Source organism: Malus sylvestris, chromosome 10 (assembly GCF_916048215.2).
Source record: "Malus sylvestris chromosome 10, drMalSylv7.2, whole genome shotgun sequence".
Taxonomy (NCBI): domain Eukaryota; kingdom Viridiplantae; phylum Streptophyta; class Magnoliopsida; order Rosales; family Rosaceae; genus Malus; species Malus sylvestris.
Window position 1 is genome coordinate 26445796 of NC_062269.1, and position 20319 is coordinate 26466114.

Here is a 20319-nt window from a genome sequence, read left to right on the forward strand (position 1 = left end):
GTTAAAAATCCTAGAGACCATACACTCCTAATCCAAACTAATCAAGAAAACGCCAACATCAAAATACCCAGAGCCATTAGGTGGTCAGATATCAGTTTGCCTTCGTATTGGTGTTTGATTAATGAAAGTAAGCCAATATCCAAAATAGTCTAGTCAACCTAGACAACATAGAACAATATTTTGAAGGAACAGTTAAAATCAACTTTGACTGTCCAGCCAGAAAATCTAATGTCCACCTACATAAGTTAGCCCAGTCACACAAATCTTTAGAACCAAGTAGGAATTCTTTTTTTGGATCCACATCAGCCAATATGGTGGGTCGAGATCAAGATTTAATCAATTCCTTAGTCAATAGAAAATTAAAAGCAATAGAAACTAGCTCAGCAGTCACCCAACAAGAATTAATCAATGACCTGACTAACCTAAAACTAAAATCAATAGAAACAACTCATGCAATCCGCTCATGTCAATCCTATAGACTTATTGTTTGGAACACGCCTTATTGTTTAGGTTGAGAGTAAAGAATCCTACTTAGAAGGTTAACAAATAAGATAAGTTGTAAATGAAAGCTGAAAGATGAACAAATGTGTTGATTATAAACATGATAACTCAATTACCACTCACTTAGCTCTTATACCAAATGGGACGGAATGTCTAATGATAATAACGATGGGGACAATTATACCAAGGACAATGATGATCATAATTGAATGAACTGTTAATTGAATTATTGGTAATTTGATGTGGAGGATAACCAAGATTAAATATGCCATAAAACCAATTGTTATAAACAAATAGAAGGAATTGAACAAATGATTGGTCTGTGTTTACCTTGAATTTGAGATATTCGATGAATTGACTGTGAGTAAGGATTTTATGCCATTCAAAATCAGTTGTTATGAAAATATTCTTCATAATGAAAATAATGAATTCAAAATAATGATGCAAATATAATTTGAAAATAAGTTTTATTGCAAAACTTACACTGGAACTTACAACTGATTTACTGACGATTAAGTTAGCAAATAAGAAAAAGACTGATGAAAAGGATATTGGTGCACGCAAGCATCCTTGACAGTTGAAAATTAAAAGTGTTTACAATTTTTTATTTCTTTGGGTACATTGTGAACTCAAAGAAAGTTTTTACTGAGAAATTGTGGAAATTTCAAAACTTGAAACTTTCTCCTTCGTAGTCCACTTCTTATAGACTTGGAAAATGAGATAGATGATGACTTGCTTTTTCTATTGATGAATCATGACTTGCTTTCACTATTTATGAACAGTGATATTTGTTGGAATAATTGCTACTTTCACTATAGATACTTTCATTGTAGAACATGGATGATTGGATGACTCCAAGCTTTGTCAAAATCATTGGTGGGAACGTGTTGGCTGACTGAATAATTCCATGTTTTGTCGGAATTATTGGTGCGAATAATGCCTGAATGCTTCACATGGTGATTTTGAAAAGATGATTGAAGCTTTCTTGTGACTTTATGCAAATGGGTCATGGGAATCTTGGTAGTCGACCTATGGAACATAGATGGATTATCAGAACAAGAACTTTTGAACAAATTACAACACATCTCCATGGTTGCTAATAGTTATATTACCAATCATAACCTCAGTCAAACTCAAGTTGTCGACCTTTTGGTCACTGGATTTACAAGAATGCAATAAAAAACATCTCACTGAACAATCAAGAAATGCAGTCAAAAGAGACGAAGATGGAACACCCATCTTTGATGAGCATATAGGACAAGGAGTCCCAAATGTAGTCACCACATTACTTTTCACCATTATAGAACATTTCATAGGGGCACCTAATAATGTCACCTCCAGAATTCATAACCAACTTATTAACTTAAGATGTCCAACCTAAGTGATTTTAGATGGTATAAAGATGTTTTCATGTCTAGAATCATGCTTAGAGATGATAGTAATCAACCATTTTGGAAAGAAATATTCATTAATGGATTACCAAATCTATTTGCCCATAAAATTAGAAATGTTTTAGTTAATGAAGAAGTTATTATACCATATCATACCCTTACTTATGGAAATATTATTAATATTATCCAAGAAGAAGGATTGAAAATGTGTATTGATATGAAAAATTACAAAACAAGTCAACAAAGATAGGTCAATAGCCAAATATGAATTAGGCACATTTTGTGAACAATACGGATTACCTCCTATTGCTCCATCCAACAAAAAGAAAAAATCAGAAGCCTACAATAGGTATCCAAACAGGTACTCCAGTAGCAGACACCCCAAATATAACAAATTCAAAAATAAGAATTTTGAAACAAATAAATTTTACGAGAAACCCAAGTCCAGCAAGTGGAAGAGGAAACCCTCAAGAAAATTCCATTCCAAAAACCAAGAACAAAAAGGAAACAGCTACAAGTGTGGCAAATTCGGTCATTATGCAAATAAATGTATAGTTAAGAAAACAATCAACCAATTGAAAATCTCTGAAGAAGAGAAAACCCAGCTAATCCAAGTCTTAGAATTAAGAGATACAGACCATAGTCAATTTGAAGATGATTTAGGTTATAATTCGTCTTCTTCCAGTAATTCCTCAAGTAGTCTTTCATCCCCCGACATTAAAATAGGATGCATTGATACTTGTTGTAAAAAGATTTTAGTCCTCAATAAACAAGAAGAACAAAAAGATCTTCTTATCGAGTTAATCAGCAAAGCAGATGACCCTGAATTAAAGTCATTTTATTTAAAGAAACTTAAGAAGTTAGTCTCCCCTAAAGAAGCCAGTACTAGTCAACCCTAAGTAAACCCAAAAATTTGTCTTAACACAACTCTAGAATGGTTTAACAAGATTAAGAAAGAAATTACAGTCAAAGATCTACAAAGAGAAGTCAACAAAATTAAGGAGTCCTTAAAATCAGAAAACATAGAAATTCACTCACATCTTAGTAGTATCCAAGCACAAGCACTCCTTAGCAATAATGATGAAGAACACAATAGTTCTTCCTCAGACCAAGAATCAGAATCCAAGTCCATAGAAAATCCAACAGAAAACCTAATTTTTGGATTACTACAAAAAAACCTAATTTTTGGATTACTACAAAAAAAATTAGGATCCAGAAATGGTATTCTAAAATAAAAATAATAATTGAAGACTTCCAGTTAGAAACAATTGGCTTAATTGACTCAGGTGCAGACTTGAATTGTATTAAAGAAGGTTTAATTCCCACAAGTATTTTCATAAATCAACAGAAATTCTTAGTGCTGCAAATCAGTCACCAATGCGATTAAAATATGAAATCCCAAAAGCCCATGTCTATCAAAACATTGTTTGTTTTAAAACTCAATTTGTTTTGATAAAAAATATTTCAGACCCAGTCATTTTAGGTCTCCCCTTCATAGCTCTCCTATATCCTTTTAAGGTACACCATAACCGTATAACCACCCGAACGTTAGGACAAAAAATCACATTTGAGTTCTGCACGGAAACAGATCTCAAATATATATATATTGGTTATTAAAAATGCAACTTTGGGGATGATTAATTTATCAATTGGAAAATTATAAAAAAAAAAAAAAAGAACTAGAGGACATGAAGAATGTGACCAGACAAAAATATGTTGCTCATTTACTAAGGTAGATCTTTGCCTAGTTCATGCTATTAATCATGCATTTCATAGAGTTATATATACAAATGCGTTTAAACGCTAATCAATTACTAACATAATGCTGTTTTTTCAGGAAAACCAGTGGATTCTCAAGAGGGGCTTCAATGTACAGAAGAATTCCAAGGTCTTATTAGCTATTCATAATTTTATGTAATAATTTAGATCAAATATCGATGAGAAATAATATATATATCAAATTAAAATCTCTGAAATCTCTTTGTTTTGTTTTTTCTGTGTAGCAGACGTCATCAACATAGAAGATGGCTAGCTAGGATTGGAAGGGTTGTTGGAAATAAGGATCTTTATCTTGGGACATTGAGTGAGTGATTTTTCAAACTTTATTTGTGTTTTTTTGTATCTAAAAAATTTCCTAATATTTTATAATCAGCGAACCCACAATTTCATGTACCACTAGCTATGCTTGGTTTTTGTATGATTCCCATTATTTGAGGCATCTAGGTAAGGTTTTGTTCAAAGTAGGAAAGTCAATTTAAACTCAAGCTTCTTTACAAGCTTGAGTAGAGATTTTAGTCTGATAATGATTAATAACTAAGATAGAATCAGGGTAATACACGTACTTAAACATACCAATCAGTCTACATTCTGTGAACACATATGACAACTGAGGGGTTTAACCCTCAATTGCAATCTCATTCGTAGAGCTTTTGCTATCCCTAAGACACGTGCAATTTTGTGTTTACACCATACTAAACAATAATTTTTTCATATGTTTAATCGAACTCTTATTTAATGTACATTCCACAGAGATAAACGCACAAAAATTTGATGACATCCTATAAAATTTCCAGAAAAAAAGGTCATTTACAACTCATGCAAAACTGGACTTCTTTCCCCACAGAAACACTAGGTAAACATAATCTCTATCCTTATTTTGTTCATAATAACCTTTTTGCGTTGGTAATGGATGAGTTAACAGGACATATTCAAGATGATATTCCTTGGTGTATGCTTTTCGCAGACGATATAGTGTTGATAGATGAAACTTAGGAAGGGGTAAATGCAAAGCTTAACCTTTGGAGAGAAGTGTTGGAATCTAAAGGTCTTCGCCTAACCAGATCAAAGACAGAATATATGGAGTGCAAGTTCAGTGCAAATGGAGGCCAAAACGAGTTAGGGGTGAGGATCGGAGATCAAGAAATACCAAAGAGCGACCGTTTTCGTTACCTAGGATCTATCTTGCAAAAGAACGGAGAATTAGATGGAGATCTCAACCATAGAATACAAGCTGGATGGATGAAGTGGAAGAGTGCATCCGGCGTGTTGTGTGACCGCCGTATGCCACTGAAGCTCAAGGGAAAATTTTATAGGACGGCAATAAGGCCGGCGATGCTGTATGGCACAGAATGTTGGGCGGTGAAACATCAACACGTACACAAAATGGGTGTAGCGGAGATGAGGATGCTTCGTTGGATGTGTGGGCACACGAGAAAGGATAAGATTAGGAATGAGGATATCCGGGGTAAAGTAGGAGTAGCCGAAATTGAAGGAAAGATGAGAGAAAATCGGTTACGGTGGTTTGGACATGTGCAAAGAAGGCCTACTGACGTTCCGATTAGAAGATGCGACTATGGGACAGAGGTTCAGGGCCGAAAGGGTAGAGGAAGACCTAGGAAAACTTTGGAAGAGACTCTAAGAAAAGACTTAGAGTACTTGGATCTAACGAAGGACATGACACAGGATCGAGCACAATGGCGTTCTAAGATTCATATAGTCGATCCCACTCAGTGACTTGGATTTTCCAAGTCTCCAACCGAGAAGTTTTCCTCACTAGGGAAATTAAGGGAACACTACCCCAACCTACATGCTCCACTCAGAAAGCTTCAACATACAAGCTTCAACAAAAGAAAATTCAAAGAACTTAGCGAAGAAGGCTTTGGTGTATTTAACACAATACGTTGAAATGAAGAAAAGCTTATTTATTGATATCCCCGATAAGCTACAAATATGTACATATACATGAGTCAAAATAAACACACAAGAGGGAGCCTTCACAAAGGTTGCTTAGGAGAAGTCTCAGCAGTCGGTAGAGCCCCAGAAAGAGAAGGCACCGGAGGGGGATCATTTGGAGCCTCAGTACTGGACAGAACCCTAGAAGGAGGAGGCATCAGAGGTTGATCATTTGGAGCTTCATTACGCGGTACAGCCCCAGAAGACGAAGGCAATAAATGCCTTTGGAACAAACCCACAAATCTTTGATGATCAAGTAAAACCTGACCATCAGTTTCCTTCATCTGGTCAAGCTTCCTCTTCATGTTTGTAGCATAGTCATGTGCGAGCCGGTGCAACTGTTTATTCTCATGCTTGAGCCCTCTAATCTCCTGTTTGAGACTCATCACTTCAGCCGCCAATGATTCAACTTGGCGGGTTCGAGCAAATAGGCGTTGGGCCATATTAGACACAGAACCTGCACACTGAACACTGAGAGCCAGCGAGTCCTTAACAGCTAACTCATCAGACCGTTTGGAAAGTAGTCTGTTATCTTTGGGAGTGAGAAGGTTCCTGGCCACCACCGCAGCGGTCATATCATTCTTCATCACGGAATCCCCAACGGTAAGAGGACCAGTAGGGGAGACGAAGGATGGGCGCCATATGTTGTCTGGAGAAGGCGGGGCTGCCTCTTCAACAAGGTTCAAGTCAAAACGACGGTCGGAGGGGCCAGACATTTTCAAAGGTGTTGAAGAGAGAAGAGGTCGGACAAATCAAGATCTTAGAAGTGCAAGAATGAAGCTTCTACTGGTGGAGATTCAAGTGTGCTTTGGAACTTAATGCCAGCCCCTATAAAAATCTGCACTCGACGGAGCTTCAGAAATCGAAGAGGCGCCTGCTCAGAAATCGAAGAGGCGTTTGCTTTCTCAAAAACTGGGCTGCTTAGAGATCACGAGGGTTGATCTCAGAAATCGAATAGGCGTTTGCTTTCTCAAAAGTTGGGCTGCTTAAAGACCACGAAGGCCGATCTCAGAAATCGACGAGGCGCTCGCTTTCTCAAAAGCTGGGCTCCCCAGAGACCACGAGGGCCGATCTCAGAAATCGAAGCGGCACCTACTTTTCCAGCCTTGTCAGCACCTGTCACACGCACACTCAGCTTTGCGGAAATTATGGGCATTCTGTCAAAGACTTCTGGGGAGGTAGAAAACACATGAATCTTACTGTTCAATCACCCACTTCCCACACGCAACAATAACTCATGGGTACCACAGATAACTTTGCCAAAGTTCTCTGCCAAAGTTGAGCACGTGAAGCTTGCAGCTCCCACTACATCGCTCTGACCAAGAAGGGTAAAAGAATAGCAAAGAAACAGCACTAACAAAGTTTAGACCCATAAATTTTGAAGGTCTAGCTACCATATTATTACCCACAAGGGTAAAGGAACAGTACCACTGCTGGATAATTGGAAAGTCCCTGTGTGTCAACCTCTGTGCTTCGTGGCAAGGTAGACTAGCAAACATGCCCAACCTTTACTCACATTCGAGAAAACACTCCCAATAAGATTGCTTGCTTCAAAATCGAAGAGGCACCGTCCTCCGAATCTCGAGAGCCAGACTCCCAACATGACTACTTTCTTAAAAATCGAAGAGAGGGTAAAGGAACAGTACCATTGCTGGATAATTGGAAAGTCCCTGTGTGTCAACCTCTGTGCTTCGTGGCAAGGTAGACTAGCAAACATGCCCAACCTTTACTCACATTCGAGAAAACACTCCCAACAAGATTGCTTGCTCCAAAATCGAAGAGGCACCGCCCTCCGAATCTCGAGAGCCAGACTCCCAACATGATTACTTTCTCAAAAATCGAAGAAACACTGCTCCCCGAATCTCGAGAGCCAGACCCTCAGCATGATTGCTTTCTCAAAAATCGATGAGGCATCGTTCTCCGAATCAATCGAAGAGGCGCTCGCTTTCTCAAAAGCTGGGCTGCTCAGAGACCACGAGGGCCGATCTCAGAAACCGAAGAGGCACCTACTTTTCTAGCCTTGTCAGCACCTGTCACACGCACACTCAGCTTTGCAGAAATTATGGGCATTCTGTCGAAGACTTCTGGTGAAGTAGAAAGCACATGAATCTTACTGTTCAATCACCCACTTCCCACACGCAACAATAGCTCATGGGTACCACAGATAACTTTGCCAAAGTTCTCTGCCAAAGTTGAGCACGTGAAGCTTGCAGCTCCCACTACATCGCTCTGACCAAGAAAGGTAAAAGAATAGCAAAGAAACAGCACTAACAAAGTTTAGACACATAAATTTTGAAGGTCTAGCTACCATATTATTACCCACAAGGGTAAAGGAACAGTACCACTGCTGGATAATTGGAAAGTCCCTGTGTGTTAACCTCTGTGCTTCGTGGCAAGGTAGACTAGCAAACATGCCCAACCTTTACTCACATTCGAGAAAACACTCCCAACAAGATTGCTTGCTCCAAAATCGAAGAGGCACCGTCCTCCGAATCTCGAGAGCCAGACTCCCAACATGACTACTTTCTCAAAATCGAAGAGAGGGTAAAGGAACAGTACCATTGCTGGATAATTGGAAAGTCCCTGTGTGTCAACCTTTGTGCTTCGTGGCAAGGTAGACTAGCAAACATGCCCAACCTTTACTCACATTCGAGACAACACTCCCAACAAGATTGCTTGCTCCAAAATCGAAGAGGCACTGCCCTCCGAATCTCGAGAGCCAGACTCCCAACATGATTACTTCCTCAAAAATCGAAGAGACACTGCTTTTCGAATCTCGAGAGTCAGACCCCCAGCATGATTGCTTTCTCAAAAATCGAAGAGGCATCGTTCTCCGAATCTCGAGAGCCAGATACCACAGACCACTTTTTCAAAGTGCTCTGACAGAGTTAAAACATGTGAAATTGGCAGCTCCCACTACCATGCTATGACCAAGCAGGGTAAAGGAATAACATTACTACTTCTTGTTAGGAAGACTCCTATATATGTCGACCTCCATCCCCAACGGACAGGCAGACCTGCAAAAATGCTCAACCCTTCATCATATCTGAGAGGGCACTCCCAACGAAGCCTTTCGAAATATTCAGCTTTCTTTCCCCCCGATAATACCTCTGCAAACAAGCTATACTAGAGCAAGAATATCTCATATCATCAGGGTTAAAAGCAAGAGTATCCCATATCATGCTTTTTCCCTGTCTTTTCTTTTGGCCTTGTTTTTACCTGCAAGACAAGGAGAAAGAGAGCAATCAGTCAGCACTTGGAATCAAGCTTCCAGCCAGGAACTGACTGCCTGGAACCCCTTACCTGATTACTTACCTGGCATTGCTCTCGAGTACTCATCTTCAACATCTTATGTTTCCAGGGAAGATTCCGCATCTGCTTGAGGAACAGATAGGGCAAGTGCGAAGGATACAAGGAAGCATGTGGAGACAAGCGTAACAGCACACGTGCCGATACATCCATTACTCTGTCAAAAGCAAAAGTATCCCATATCAGCAGGGTGGAACGTACTCTAGATTTGATGGACTTGTTTTGACCCTCAAATTCTTCAGTCGGCCTTATACTCTGGAGGAAACCAAAAAACCCTCCAGCTCAGTTCAAGAATAAGCTTGTGGAAAGTTACTTCTTCAAAAGCAAAAGTATCTCATATCATCTCTTCTCATTTTTCTTCTCTTTATCCTTCATGCTGCTGCAAGATGGGGAGAAGGTGAACAATCAGTCGGAGCTCTGATTGCTTACCTTGTCTGTCACCTCTTTCAGCAAACCCCCTAGCTCGGCGACTTGGGGGACTCCTACTACATGGTTTGTATCGCGCTTGACCAAGCCTGAAACTACAAGTAAGGTTCAAGTGAAATTGATACATTACCTTGTGCATCTCCACCAGTTAAAGATACTACCCCTGGATGGAGGAAGAGTACTTCCAGAGAAGATGCCACATCTACCTATGAGACAGATAAGGCAAGTCAAGACGACACCACACTCCGATACTTAGAAGTTTCGTGATTACGAGATCATTCTCCCACAATATTTCCTAATGTCATTTGTACTAAATCATTCACTTGTACTCACTAAATGAGAGCTTGAACCTATGTACTTGTGTAAACCCTTCACAATTAATGAGAACTCTTCTATTCCGTGGACGTAGCCAATCTGGGTGAACCACGTACATCTTGTGTTTGCTTTCTTATCTCTATCCATTTATATACTTATCCACACTAATGGCCGGAGCAATCTAGCGAAGATCACAAAAAGCGACCGTTTTCGCTACCTAGGATCTATCTTGCAAGAGAACGGAGAATTAGATGGAGATTTCAACCATAGAATACGAGCTGGATGGAAAGAGTGCATCCGGCGTGTTGTGTGACCGTCGTAGGCCACTGAAGCTCAAGGGAAAATTTTATAGGACGGCAATAAGGCCAGCGATGTTGTATGGCACAGAATGTTGGGTGGTGAAGCATCAACACGTACACAAAATGGGTGTAGCGGAGATGAGGATGCTTCGTGGGATGTGTGGGCACACGAGAAAGGATAAGATTGGGAATGAGGATATCCGAGGTAAAGTAGGAGTAGCCGAAATTGTAGGAAAGATGAGAGAAAATCGGCTCCGGTGACTTGGACATGTGCAAAGAAGGCCGACTGACGCTCCGGTTCGAAGATGTGACTACAGGACAGAGGTTCAGGGCCGAAGGGGTAGAGGAAGACCTAGGAAAACTTTGGAAGAGACTCTAAGAAAAGACTTAGAGTACTTGGATCTAACGGAGGACATGACACAAAACCGAGCGCAATGGCGTTCTAGGATTCATATATTCAGCCGACCCCACTTAGTGGGAAAAGGCTTTGTTGTTGTTGTTGTTGTTGTTGTGATACAATTTTGTTTCATGTATTTCATTCTTCTTCTTTTCCCTTGCCTAGGATACCTCCTTTAAACAACTTTTCACATTCTTCTATAACATAGTGTTTACATTTTCTAAACATTTTTTTAGCAATTTTTAAACCCTCAGCATCGCCTGGGCTTTACTTTCTAGTATCTACTAAATCTTAAGAGTTTTCTTGTGATATTGATTTGTGAACTAATACAAAAATCAAATATAATGAAAGATTCTAGTTTTTTAATTAAAAATTCTTAAGTGAATGTCTGATCAAAAGTCTAAAAGCTATAAATGATTTTTTTTTAAATTAAATTGGAGGCTGAAACGACCCATAAGGCCGAAATTCATCGTATAACACATCGAATCAATGTGTTTGATTCATGATGTCATTCCTTTTCGAAAATGTATCATGTGCCCAAATCGAAACTCAGACACCAAATTAGCAAATTTCCATTGGATCCTTTTGTCTTCCAACTATATATTCCCTCTTCGATCCATTGCATAGTTTGTTCTACATCATAAGTGGGAGAGAGAAAGTAGAAAAGAAAAATTATGGTTCCATATGGGTGAGGAAAAAAATAAGGTTAATCTTAGTTTACTACTCTAAAGTTTTATAGTTTTCAATATTTAGTACATGAAATTTTTTTCATCCCACAGTGATACCTAAAGTTATAATTTTGAGACACTTTTATATATCTGTGTTATAATTTTGAGACACTTTTATATATCTGTTAAGGTTACTGTTAAATCAACCGTTAACTGATGACGTGGAACCGACGTGAACAATGACTGGGCACCACGTAGATATTAAAAAAATTAAAATTAATAAATTAATAAATTAATAATAATAATAATAATTAAAAAAATTATATATATAAAAAATAAAAATAAAACCCTAAAAATACACTCCAATCCGCAACCACGCTTTCAATCCCCATCTACACATTCTGCAATCCACCCTCACCGCCGGCCACCCTCTAATCCAACCCCATCGCCACCAGTTTCCTCCACCGCCTATCTCTGCTTCTTCTCCTTCTTCTTTGTGGGCGCCACGTGGATATATAACCCTAAAAACTAAACCATAAGAGCAGTTCCATCCTTGTAAATAGGCCGAGGGACAGGGGAGAAGAAAAGGCCCGAGAGCCTGTCAAGTTGCTCCAGCCATGAAGAGCCCGAGCTCGTGGAGAAGGCCCGAGCAGGGGGCCTGTCAATTTGTGACAGCCCCGGAGCCCGAGCTCCAAGCCCATTTTTTATTTTTTTCTGTCAGGCGCGTGCACCCCACTCGTGCGTGGGGGCGCGTCGCCCAACAGCTTTTCAGAAAAGCAGACGACTTTTCAGAATGTCACAGTTACCGTTGGGAAGCCACGTGGCTTCCCACGGTCCGTTCGATCTCAACGGCTCCTTCATTTGGATCGTTGGATCTCAACGGTAAAAAAAATAAAAAAAATCTTATTTAATATCAACCGTTCAATCTGAGATCAACGATCGATATTAATATGCTTTATAAATAAAGAAAAAATAGTTTTAAAATTAAGAAAAGTTACCATTGTGACACGTGGCATAATCTGGAGTGTTGGAATTCAAATTTTTTTAAATCCAACGGCAGAAATTAATTATTTGAAAAAAAAAATTAAAAAAAATGGAAAAAATCCGAAAAAATTGTAAAAAATCTGAAAAAAAATTTGTAAAAAATTGTTTTTACTTTTCTATAAATACCACTTCTTCTCCATCTACCTTACACCACAATTTCATATTTTCTCAACCACTTTCAATCAAATTCTTATCTTTCTCTCAAAGTTTCAATCCAATTTTTTTTCCACAAAATGACTACTGATGCAGGTACGAATTGGTCGCTTCTTGAAGATGTTGCGTTGTGAACTAGCTGGGTTGAAGTTACTCATAATTCCCTTACGGGTAATGAGATGCAGTTGCGAGAAATGTGGAGTTTAATTCATACCAAATTTCTTGAGCAAATGAGCGGGAAAAGAACCAAAGAATCGATGTCCAGTCGTTGGAAAATACTTTGCCATTCCTTTAGTACGTGGAGAGATGCCTTGACACAAGCTAGTAGTAATGTTCGAAGTGGGGCAAATTATGCGGATGAGGTAAGATTATTTGTTTGTATTATTTATTTGTTACCTAATTTCATTATTATTATTATTTGTTTGCATTATTTATTTGTTACCTAATTTCATTATTATTATTATTTGTTTGCATTATTTATTTGTGACCTAATTTCATTATTATTATTTGTTTGTATTATTTATTTGTTACCTAATAATTTCATTATTATTATTTATTTGTATTATTTATTTGTGACCTAATTTCATTATTATTATTTGTTTGTATTATTTATTTGTTACCTAATAATTTCATTATTATTATTTATTTGCTGATCGATTTCCCACATCATCCTTGATGAAGAAGAAGACATTGTAATGATGGATGGTGGAGAAGAAGCAGAAACTATGAATAATGAGATAGATATGTTGAGAAAATTGGTGTGAGATTTGTGAGGATGGATGGTGGATTATATGGACGATTCAGAAAGGATTGGATTGTAGATAAGGCCACGTGGCATGCCGTCATTCGTTAAAAATCTGATCGAAATCTATCCTCAAAGATTCTGAAAAGATAATGACACGTGGCACGATCGTATTGGATAAAAATCTTATCGAAATTGATCTCCAATAATTATCTTTTCGGATAATGACACGTGACGGAATTTTGAACGAGTTAAAATCTGATCAAAATCTATTGTCAAAGATTCTCAAAAGATAACGACACGTGGCACGATGACATTGGATAAAAATCTTATCGAAATCCATCGCTAAATAATTGTTTTTTTTATAAAATGACACGTGGCGCAACGAGAACGATTTAAAAAATCTTATCCGAAATTACAAATAATTTTATTTTGTATTATTTAAACAAACATAAAAAACTAATATTTTATTGCCTATTGCCAGGGGGAGGGCTCCAAGGGTGGAGATGCAAATGACAATTACTGTTCATTAATGGTAGTTACTATTCATTAAAGGCAGTTACTGTTCAAAATGGTGGATTCAATAGTGGATTGCCAGGGGAAAGGCTCCATGGCTGGAGTTGCTCTAAGGAACTCTTTCTGGGTTTCTAAGATCAAGGCGAAGAGATGTAATCATCCTCCTTCACTTACCCACCTCCCCTTGTGACTTTGGTTCTTATAAATCTCCCTCGCCCCTATGATATGTATTCAAATTACAACAATTAATTACACTTTTTCAAGATTTGAGTTTTTCTTCCAAAACCAAATCTTGGAAATGGGGTCGATTGGTATCCAGATTTTGGTCTGAGATATTTTATGAACCGAGAGTGTCAAAAGACTCTGCCAATGGAGCGCTTACCAGTTTCCTCCACCGCCTATCTTTGCTTCTTCTCCTTCTTTGTGGGTTCCACAAGCTGCGTGTCGGGTCTGACTCCGAATGGACTCGGACCCACCATTACAAACCCATTTAGCATTGAGTGAAATTACCTAGAAGGTTCTGGGCTCTTGGGCCTCTCTAATTATTGACTACCGTGGAGGATGTAGAGAAGGAGGAGATGGATTCGAGGGTGCGTTCTAGATCAGTGAGGTAACCGGGGAAGGAAAGTGAGGAGCGGAGCGAGAGAGGTTTGGGCTCCAGGACCCAGGTGGAGAACGCAATGATGAATCCGGTCCGATGCCGACGTCGTGCACGTTCCCAGTTCCAATTGGTTTTCGTCGGAGGAGGTAGGAAGGGAAATGGAGAAATGGGGTTTTGGAGAAGAGGGTAAGATTGGGCAGACGAGGAAAAGGGAAAGGAAATGGGGTTTTTAGTTTTTTAGTTTTAGTTATTTAATTTTTTTTAATTTTTTAATATCCACGTGACGCTCAATCATTGTTCATGTGGGCACCATGTTATCTGTTAACGGTTGATTTAACAACAACCTTAACGGATATATGAAAGTATCCTAAGATTATGACTTTAGGTACCACTTTAGGATGAAAAAAATTTCATGTACCAAATGTTGAAAATCATAAAATTTCAGGGTAGCAAACTGAAATTAATCCAAAAATAAAAAAACAACAAAAACTTGTTTGTGCGAAATTACTTTAATATTTTTTTTAAGATAGTTTTATTTATGTATAAAAGAGTATAATAGTAATTTTTTAGTTTTTGACTGACAAATAAAGTTCTATTTAGATAGTTTAAATACATTGAGTGAATTACTTCCTATATTAGTGGACACTACTTTCTTTAAAGAAAAAGAGAAAATAAAATGTGGTTTTGGTGCGTTCCAATTGTTTATGCAAATGGGACCAAGAACTACTGGTTGTAGCTAGCCAACTTCCAACTAGAGGATGCCTCATTTTATTGATACGTTAAATTCGATGGGGTACGTGGAGGACACAAAAGTAAAGGCTGTGGGACTATTGGACTACTCCGGACAAAATTCTATTTATTTATTTGACAACTGTTTTTTGACAGTTTAAAATTTTAATTTTGCATTCTTTACAAGTAATTTTTTTATCTAAAGTAAGAATTTTTTTAATACTAATAACAATTTTTATTTATTTATTTATGACCCATATTTTTTAATTATTTTATTAAAAACATTGTTCTATATACTAATTTATATTAAGTTGGCGTAGGAAGAGTTTGAATCCTAGCATCCCCACATTACCCTTACGACTATTTGCATGATATGGGTTTTTATCATCAATGGTCACTGAGATTGACCAAACTCATCATTTTCATCCTTTATTTTCAAAATCAATCAATGTTGTCCCGTACATTCACCATCGCACATTAATTTGGTCCTTCCGTTTATATTCCATCAATTATTTATGTTAGTTTGCATGTGGGACTCACAAATCCAACAAAGGTGACACGTGGATTACATAAAAGAAGAGTTTTTATCACAAATGGTCCCTGACATTGATCAAACTCTTCATTTTGGTCCCTGAATTTCAAAAATCAATAAATTTGGTCGCTGACTTTCACTACCGCACATCAATTTGGTCATTCTGTTAAAATTTCGTCAATATTTTTTTTGTTAGTGTGATAATATGGTCCCACTGGTCCAATCATATGGCGCCACATGGATTAACTATAAAAAAATATTTTTTAAGATTTAAAACTAAAAGTACTGTAAGAAATTAAAAACAAAAACTAAAAGAAAAAAAAAGACATCATCGTCTTCATCTAGGTATGCTAAAAAAGAAAAGGATGGCGCCATGACACCAAAGCTCCTGTCCTCCGTGAACTCAATTCTCATTCTTTCTAGTTGGATGTAATCCTATCAAATTTGAATTCGATTTTATCGAATTTATATTGAATTTTATTTTCCAATCGGGATTGTGAGATGCAAGAGAAATGTCAGTACATAATACTTGCCAATTGGTTCACTTTAAAAAAGAAAATTAGTTTCTTATAGTTAACCCACCTAGCACCATATGATTGGATTAGTGGGACAATATTAGCACACTAACAAAAAATATTGACGAAATTTTAATGGAATGACTATATTGATGTGCGATAGTGAAAGTCAATGACCAAATTTATTGATTTTTGAAACTCAGGGACCATAATGAGGAGTTTGATAAATGTGATCAGGGACCATTTGCGATAAAAACCTTTCTTTTGTATAATCCACATGTCACAATTTTATAAGATTTGTGGGTCCCACGTTCAAACTAACAGATTAATTGACGGAATCTAAATGGAATGACCAAATTGATGTGTGGTAGTGAATGTTTGGGATGACATTGATTGATTTTGAAAGTAAGGGACCAAAATGATGAGTTTAGTCAATCTCATGAATTATTTGTGATAAACACCCAATAATATATAAACTTAGCATCTCCGGTATGATAATTGGTTATATTCTTTTCTCACTCGTCACACAAATATCTTGCTAGTTCTAGCTATCTTTATTTACTGATTCTTATTCCTCAACTGATTATCTAAAGAAAATAAGTATTATCCAATGTATATATACCTTAGGGTCTTCACATTGTGACTATGTGATATGCGAACTTTGCATCGAACATGTGATATTTGGCCATGTTCCTTTCTCACTTCTCATGTGATTATCTCTTTCTAATTATTTATTTCTATTTTATAATATCATAAAAGTTACTTCAGTCTTATAATATAATAAAAGTTACTTGTGTTTGAACTGACACAACGTTCACTTTGAAATTTCAATTGACCTTTATCATTTGCTAATATTATTATTAGGGAGATTAAATTTGAAGATAGAATTTTGAAAATTAAAGATGTGTTACTAATAAGAATGAATAGTTTAATAAACTAATTATTAATTTTCATGTCATTTAGTTTTCAAAAATTTTATCTTTAATTTAGTCTTCCGAGCATAACCATTATCATTGTCTTATTTATTCAAAAGAAGTCAAGCTAGTAGGACCCGCTAAAATTGCTCAACTATACATTCTTGAAAAAGAATTGTTAAGACGACCACTAGATTACTTCATAATTTAACGTGAATCGAAAGTCTATTCCTAGAATAGTTTCTTAGGGTTTCTCATCTTTAAAATATGGAAAACCCCAAATGGATAAACTAAAATAACAGTATAGATAAACTAAATCGAACTGCACCTCTCTACGTCCTCACATACCACCGATGTTAATGAATGACCTTCTCTCATCGATCCAAGAAAAATACAGATAAGGAGCAAATAATTAAATCAATGTGGGATTTCACAATATCATGAAATATAACAATAAGATATTCTTCCACCTTAAAAAATGCTCAAATTAACCTCCATCTCCACTTCGATTGATCAACATCAATGATTTCAATCACATTAATATTCAGAACAAAAAAGTAAACCCAAAATTACCAAATTTTAGAAAACAATGAGGGCTCCAAGAACCAAAAGCGAAATGGAAAACAAACCCATGTTTCCTCCACTCCCAATCCTCAAAGCCCCACCACTACCACTGCCACCAGTGGTGTTAGTGGTGGAGGCACCGCCCATTGTGGAGTTGGTAGTGCCGGTAGTGGAGTTAGTGGTGCCAGTAGTGGCATTAGCAACCAAGTGCAAAGTGCCAAAGGACACGAGATTAGAGCCGACGAACTCATGCTTTTGGGGGAAACCAGTGGTTTTGTCGACGCCGGGACCCACCTGCCAGACCTGGTTGACGGACTCCGCGTTTTTCGGGACCTTGACGGTGGCGAATATCTTGTACGTACCGTTGGAGAACTCGGCGCTGACGTCCCAGACGTCGAACGAGAGCTTTCCGGGGACGATGGAGGTGTAGGTGCTGATGTTGTAGGTTTTGACAGTTGGGGTACCGTCGGTTGTTTTGTGGGCCATTAGGGTCTGGGCCCCGGCCATTTTTTCGGACGTGGGGTTGATAGCCCAGGCGACCCAGCCATCGGGCTTGGGGGCGGCGGCGATGAAGACAACGGAGAGGGAGGAGTTGGAGGGGTCGTACGTCCAGTGGAGGTAGGAACTGAGAACGGGCAGATCTGTGCAGTTGGAGTAGAGCTTCTTGTTTTTGAATGTCTGTGAGGTGCAGGTGGCTGCTTGTGCGGCGGGTGAGATTAGCAGAGCGCATAGGAGGGAAATGCATGCAGTTTGGAGGAGAGAGAGAGGGAGAGAGGAAGCCATTGGAGGAGTGGAGAGACGAGGGCTTTGTGGAAAGAAAAAGGGAGATAGATAGGGGGAGAGACCGAGAGAGAGTGTGTGTGTGTTCTGCTGAAAGTAAAGCTTGTGGGGGAATTTATATTGGAAAAGGATTGTTAGATGTGTATCCGATGTATCACGTGACATGCTGACATCGCGGATATGCACACACGATAATTTATCTTTGTATGGAGTGGGAGATACAAGTTCAAAATAATATCTTTCAAGTGTAGTATAATTATCTTCAGATACGTTAGCGCACTTCTGGTTGGAGCTCGGGGGACAGGCCAGCAAACAGGGCCCGAGAGCCCGTCTTATTGACTCCAGTGTGTGGGAGGCTGAGGGACAGGGCAGGCCCGAGCACCAGGTTTGTCACGAATTGCCAGCCCGCGAGCCCGAAGGCTGACGTTAGCCAGGCGTCAGCCCCTTTTTTATTTTTTTTTCTGTCAGGCGAGTGCACTGCACCCGCGCGTGGGGGCGCGTCACCCAACATGTTTTCAGTGAATGGGGCCCACGGCGCAGTTTCAAATTGTTACCATTGGGAAGCTACGTGGCTTCCCATGGTCCGTTGGATCTCAACGGCAATAAAATGTGGACCGTCAGATTTGCAACGGTAAAAAAAAATAAAAAATCTTATTTAATATCAATCGTTGGATCTGAGATCAACGGTTGATATTATTCTCCATTATAAATAAAAAATAGTTTTAAAATTCAGAAATGTTACCGTTCTGCCATGTGGCACAATCTGGAGTGTTGGAATTCAATTTTTTTTAAATCTAATGGCAGAGATTAATTAGTTGAATAAAAATGAAAAAAAAATTTGAAAAAAAAATTGAATTTTTTTTTAAAAAATTGTTTTTACTTTTCTATAAATACCTTCTCATTATCATCTACCCTACACCACAATTTCATATTTTCTCAACTACTTTCACCCACATTCTTATATTTCTCTCAAAGTTTCAATCCAATTTTTTTCAACAAAATGACCACTGATGCATGTACAAATTGGACGCTTCTTGAAGAAGTTGCGTTGTGTTCTAGCTGGGTTGAAATTACTCATAGTTCGCTTACGGGTTATGAGATGCAGTTGCGAGAAATGTGGAGTCTTATTCATACCAATCGTTTAGTACGTGGAGAAACGCATTGGCACAAGCTAGTACTAATCTTTGAAGTGGGGAAAATTACGCAAATCAGGTAACAATATATTATTTTTTGTTTGTACTATACCCAATTTTACATTATAATTATTTGTTTGTATTATTTATTTGCTACCTACTTTCATTATAATTATTTGTTTGTATTATTTATTCGTTACCTACTTCCATTATATGACAAGTGGCGGATCCGGTAAAAATCTTATCGGAAATCCATCACCAATAATTGTCTTTTTGGATTTTATGACACGTGGCATAACGAGTACGATTAAAAATCTTATCGGAAATCAATCACCAATAATTATCTTTTCGGATTTTATGACACGTAGCGCAACGAGAACGATTAAAAATCTTATCCGAAATTACAAATAAAATTATTTTGTATTATTTTATAAATAAATAAAATACTAATATTTTATTGCCTATTGCCAGGGTTATTGAAGTGCAACGGTGGAGATGCAAAATGCGGTTACTATTAATTAAGGGTAGTTACTGTTCACTAGGTGGATAGTATATAGTGTATTGATTGGGAGGGTTTCCATGCTGGAACTGCTCTTATTGATCACAAAATAATAAATAAATGGAAGATAATTATATGTAATTAGTATGGTCTCTGAGAAAATTTTCCACTCTTGCAAGAATGGGTATTGCGAACTAAATGATGATTAAAAATTAAAAATGGAAAAGAAAATAGGAGGAGCATGTGGACTACTTGGACCATGGAAAGAGTACCGTCGGATTGAAACAATGGAGTCGTGAATGTGAGTTATATACATTGTACTCTTTTTCTTTTTGGTTGGTGAATGGGGATTGGTGCATTTGGGATTTGATCGACTTTTATTTGTTTTCTCGCTTTCTTTCCACTTTGTGTTGGAGACGACTTACATCCATGAAAATAAAAAAGAAGACATGGAATTGGACTTTGATTCCTTTCCCTTCGTGAATTCTACATTGGCCACAAACATATTATGGAGTCAAAGATGATACAAAAAATTTTAGAATTGACAAGTAAATTTTTA

The 20319-nt window shown here is 37.8% G+C and overlaps 2 protein-coding genes across 2 annotated transcripts in view; both read right to left on the reverse strand.

Annotated features, from left to right (window-relative positions):
* Positions 1-4127: 4127 nt before the first annotated feature.
* Positions 4128-20319, reverse strand: part of LOC126584376 (uncharacterized) — a 99622-nt gene continuing 83430 nt past the window's right edge. Inside the window, exons 2-3 of the mRNA XM_050248779.1 lie at positions 5760-7306; positions 4128-4188 (exon numbers count right to left, since the gene is read on the reverse strand). Of these exons, the coding sequence (XP_050104736.1) occupies positions 4128-4188; positions 5760-6340 (642 nt within the window). The 5' untranslated portion in view covers positions 6341-7306. The remainder of the gene's footprint in view (positions 4189-5759; positions 7307-20319) is intronic.
* On the reverse strand, positions 17194-18230 carry LOC126587094 (auxin-induced in root cultures protein 12-like). The gene has a single exon (XM_050252071.1). The coding sequence runs from the start codon at positions 18129-18131 to the stop codon at positions 17364-17366; it is 768 nt and encodes a 255-aa protein (XP_050108028.1). The 5' UTR covers positions 18132-18230; the 3' UTR covers positions 17194-17363.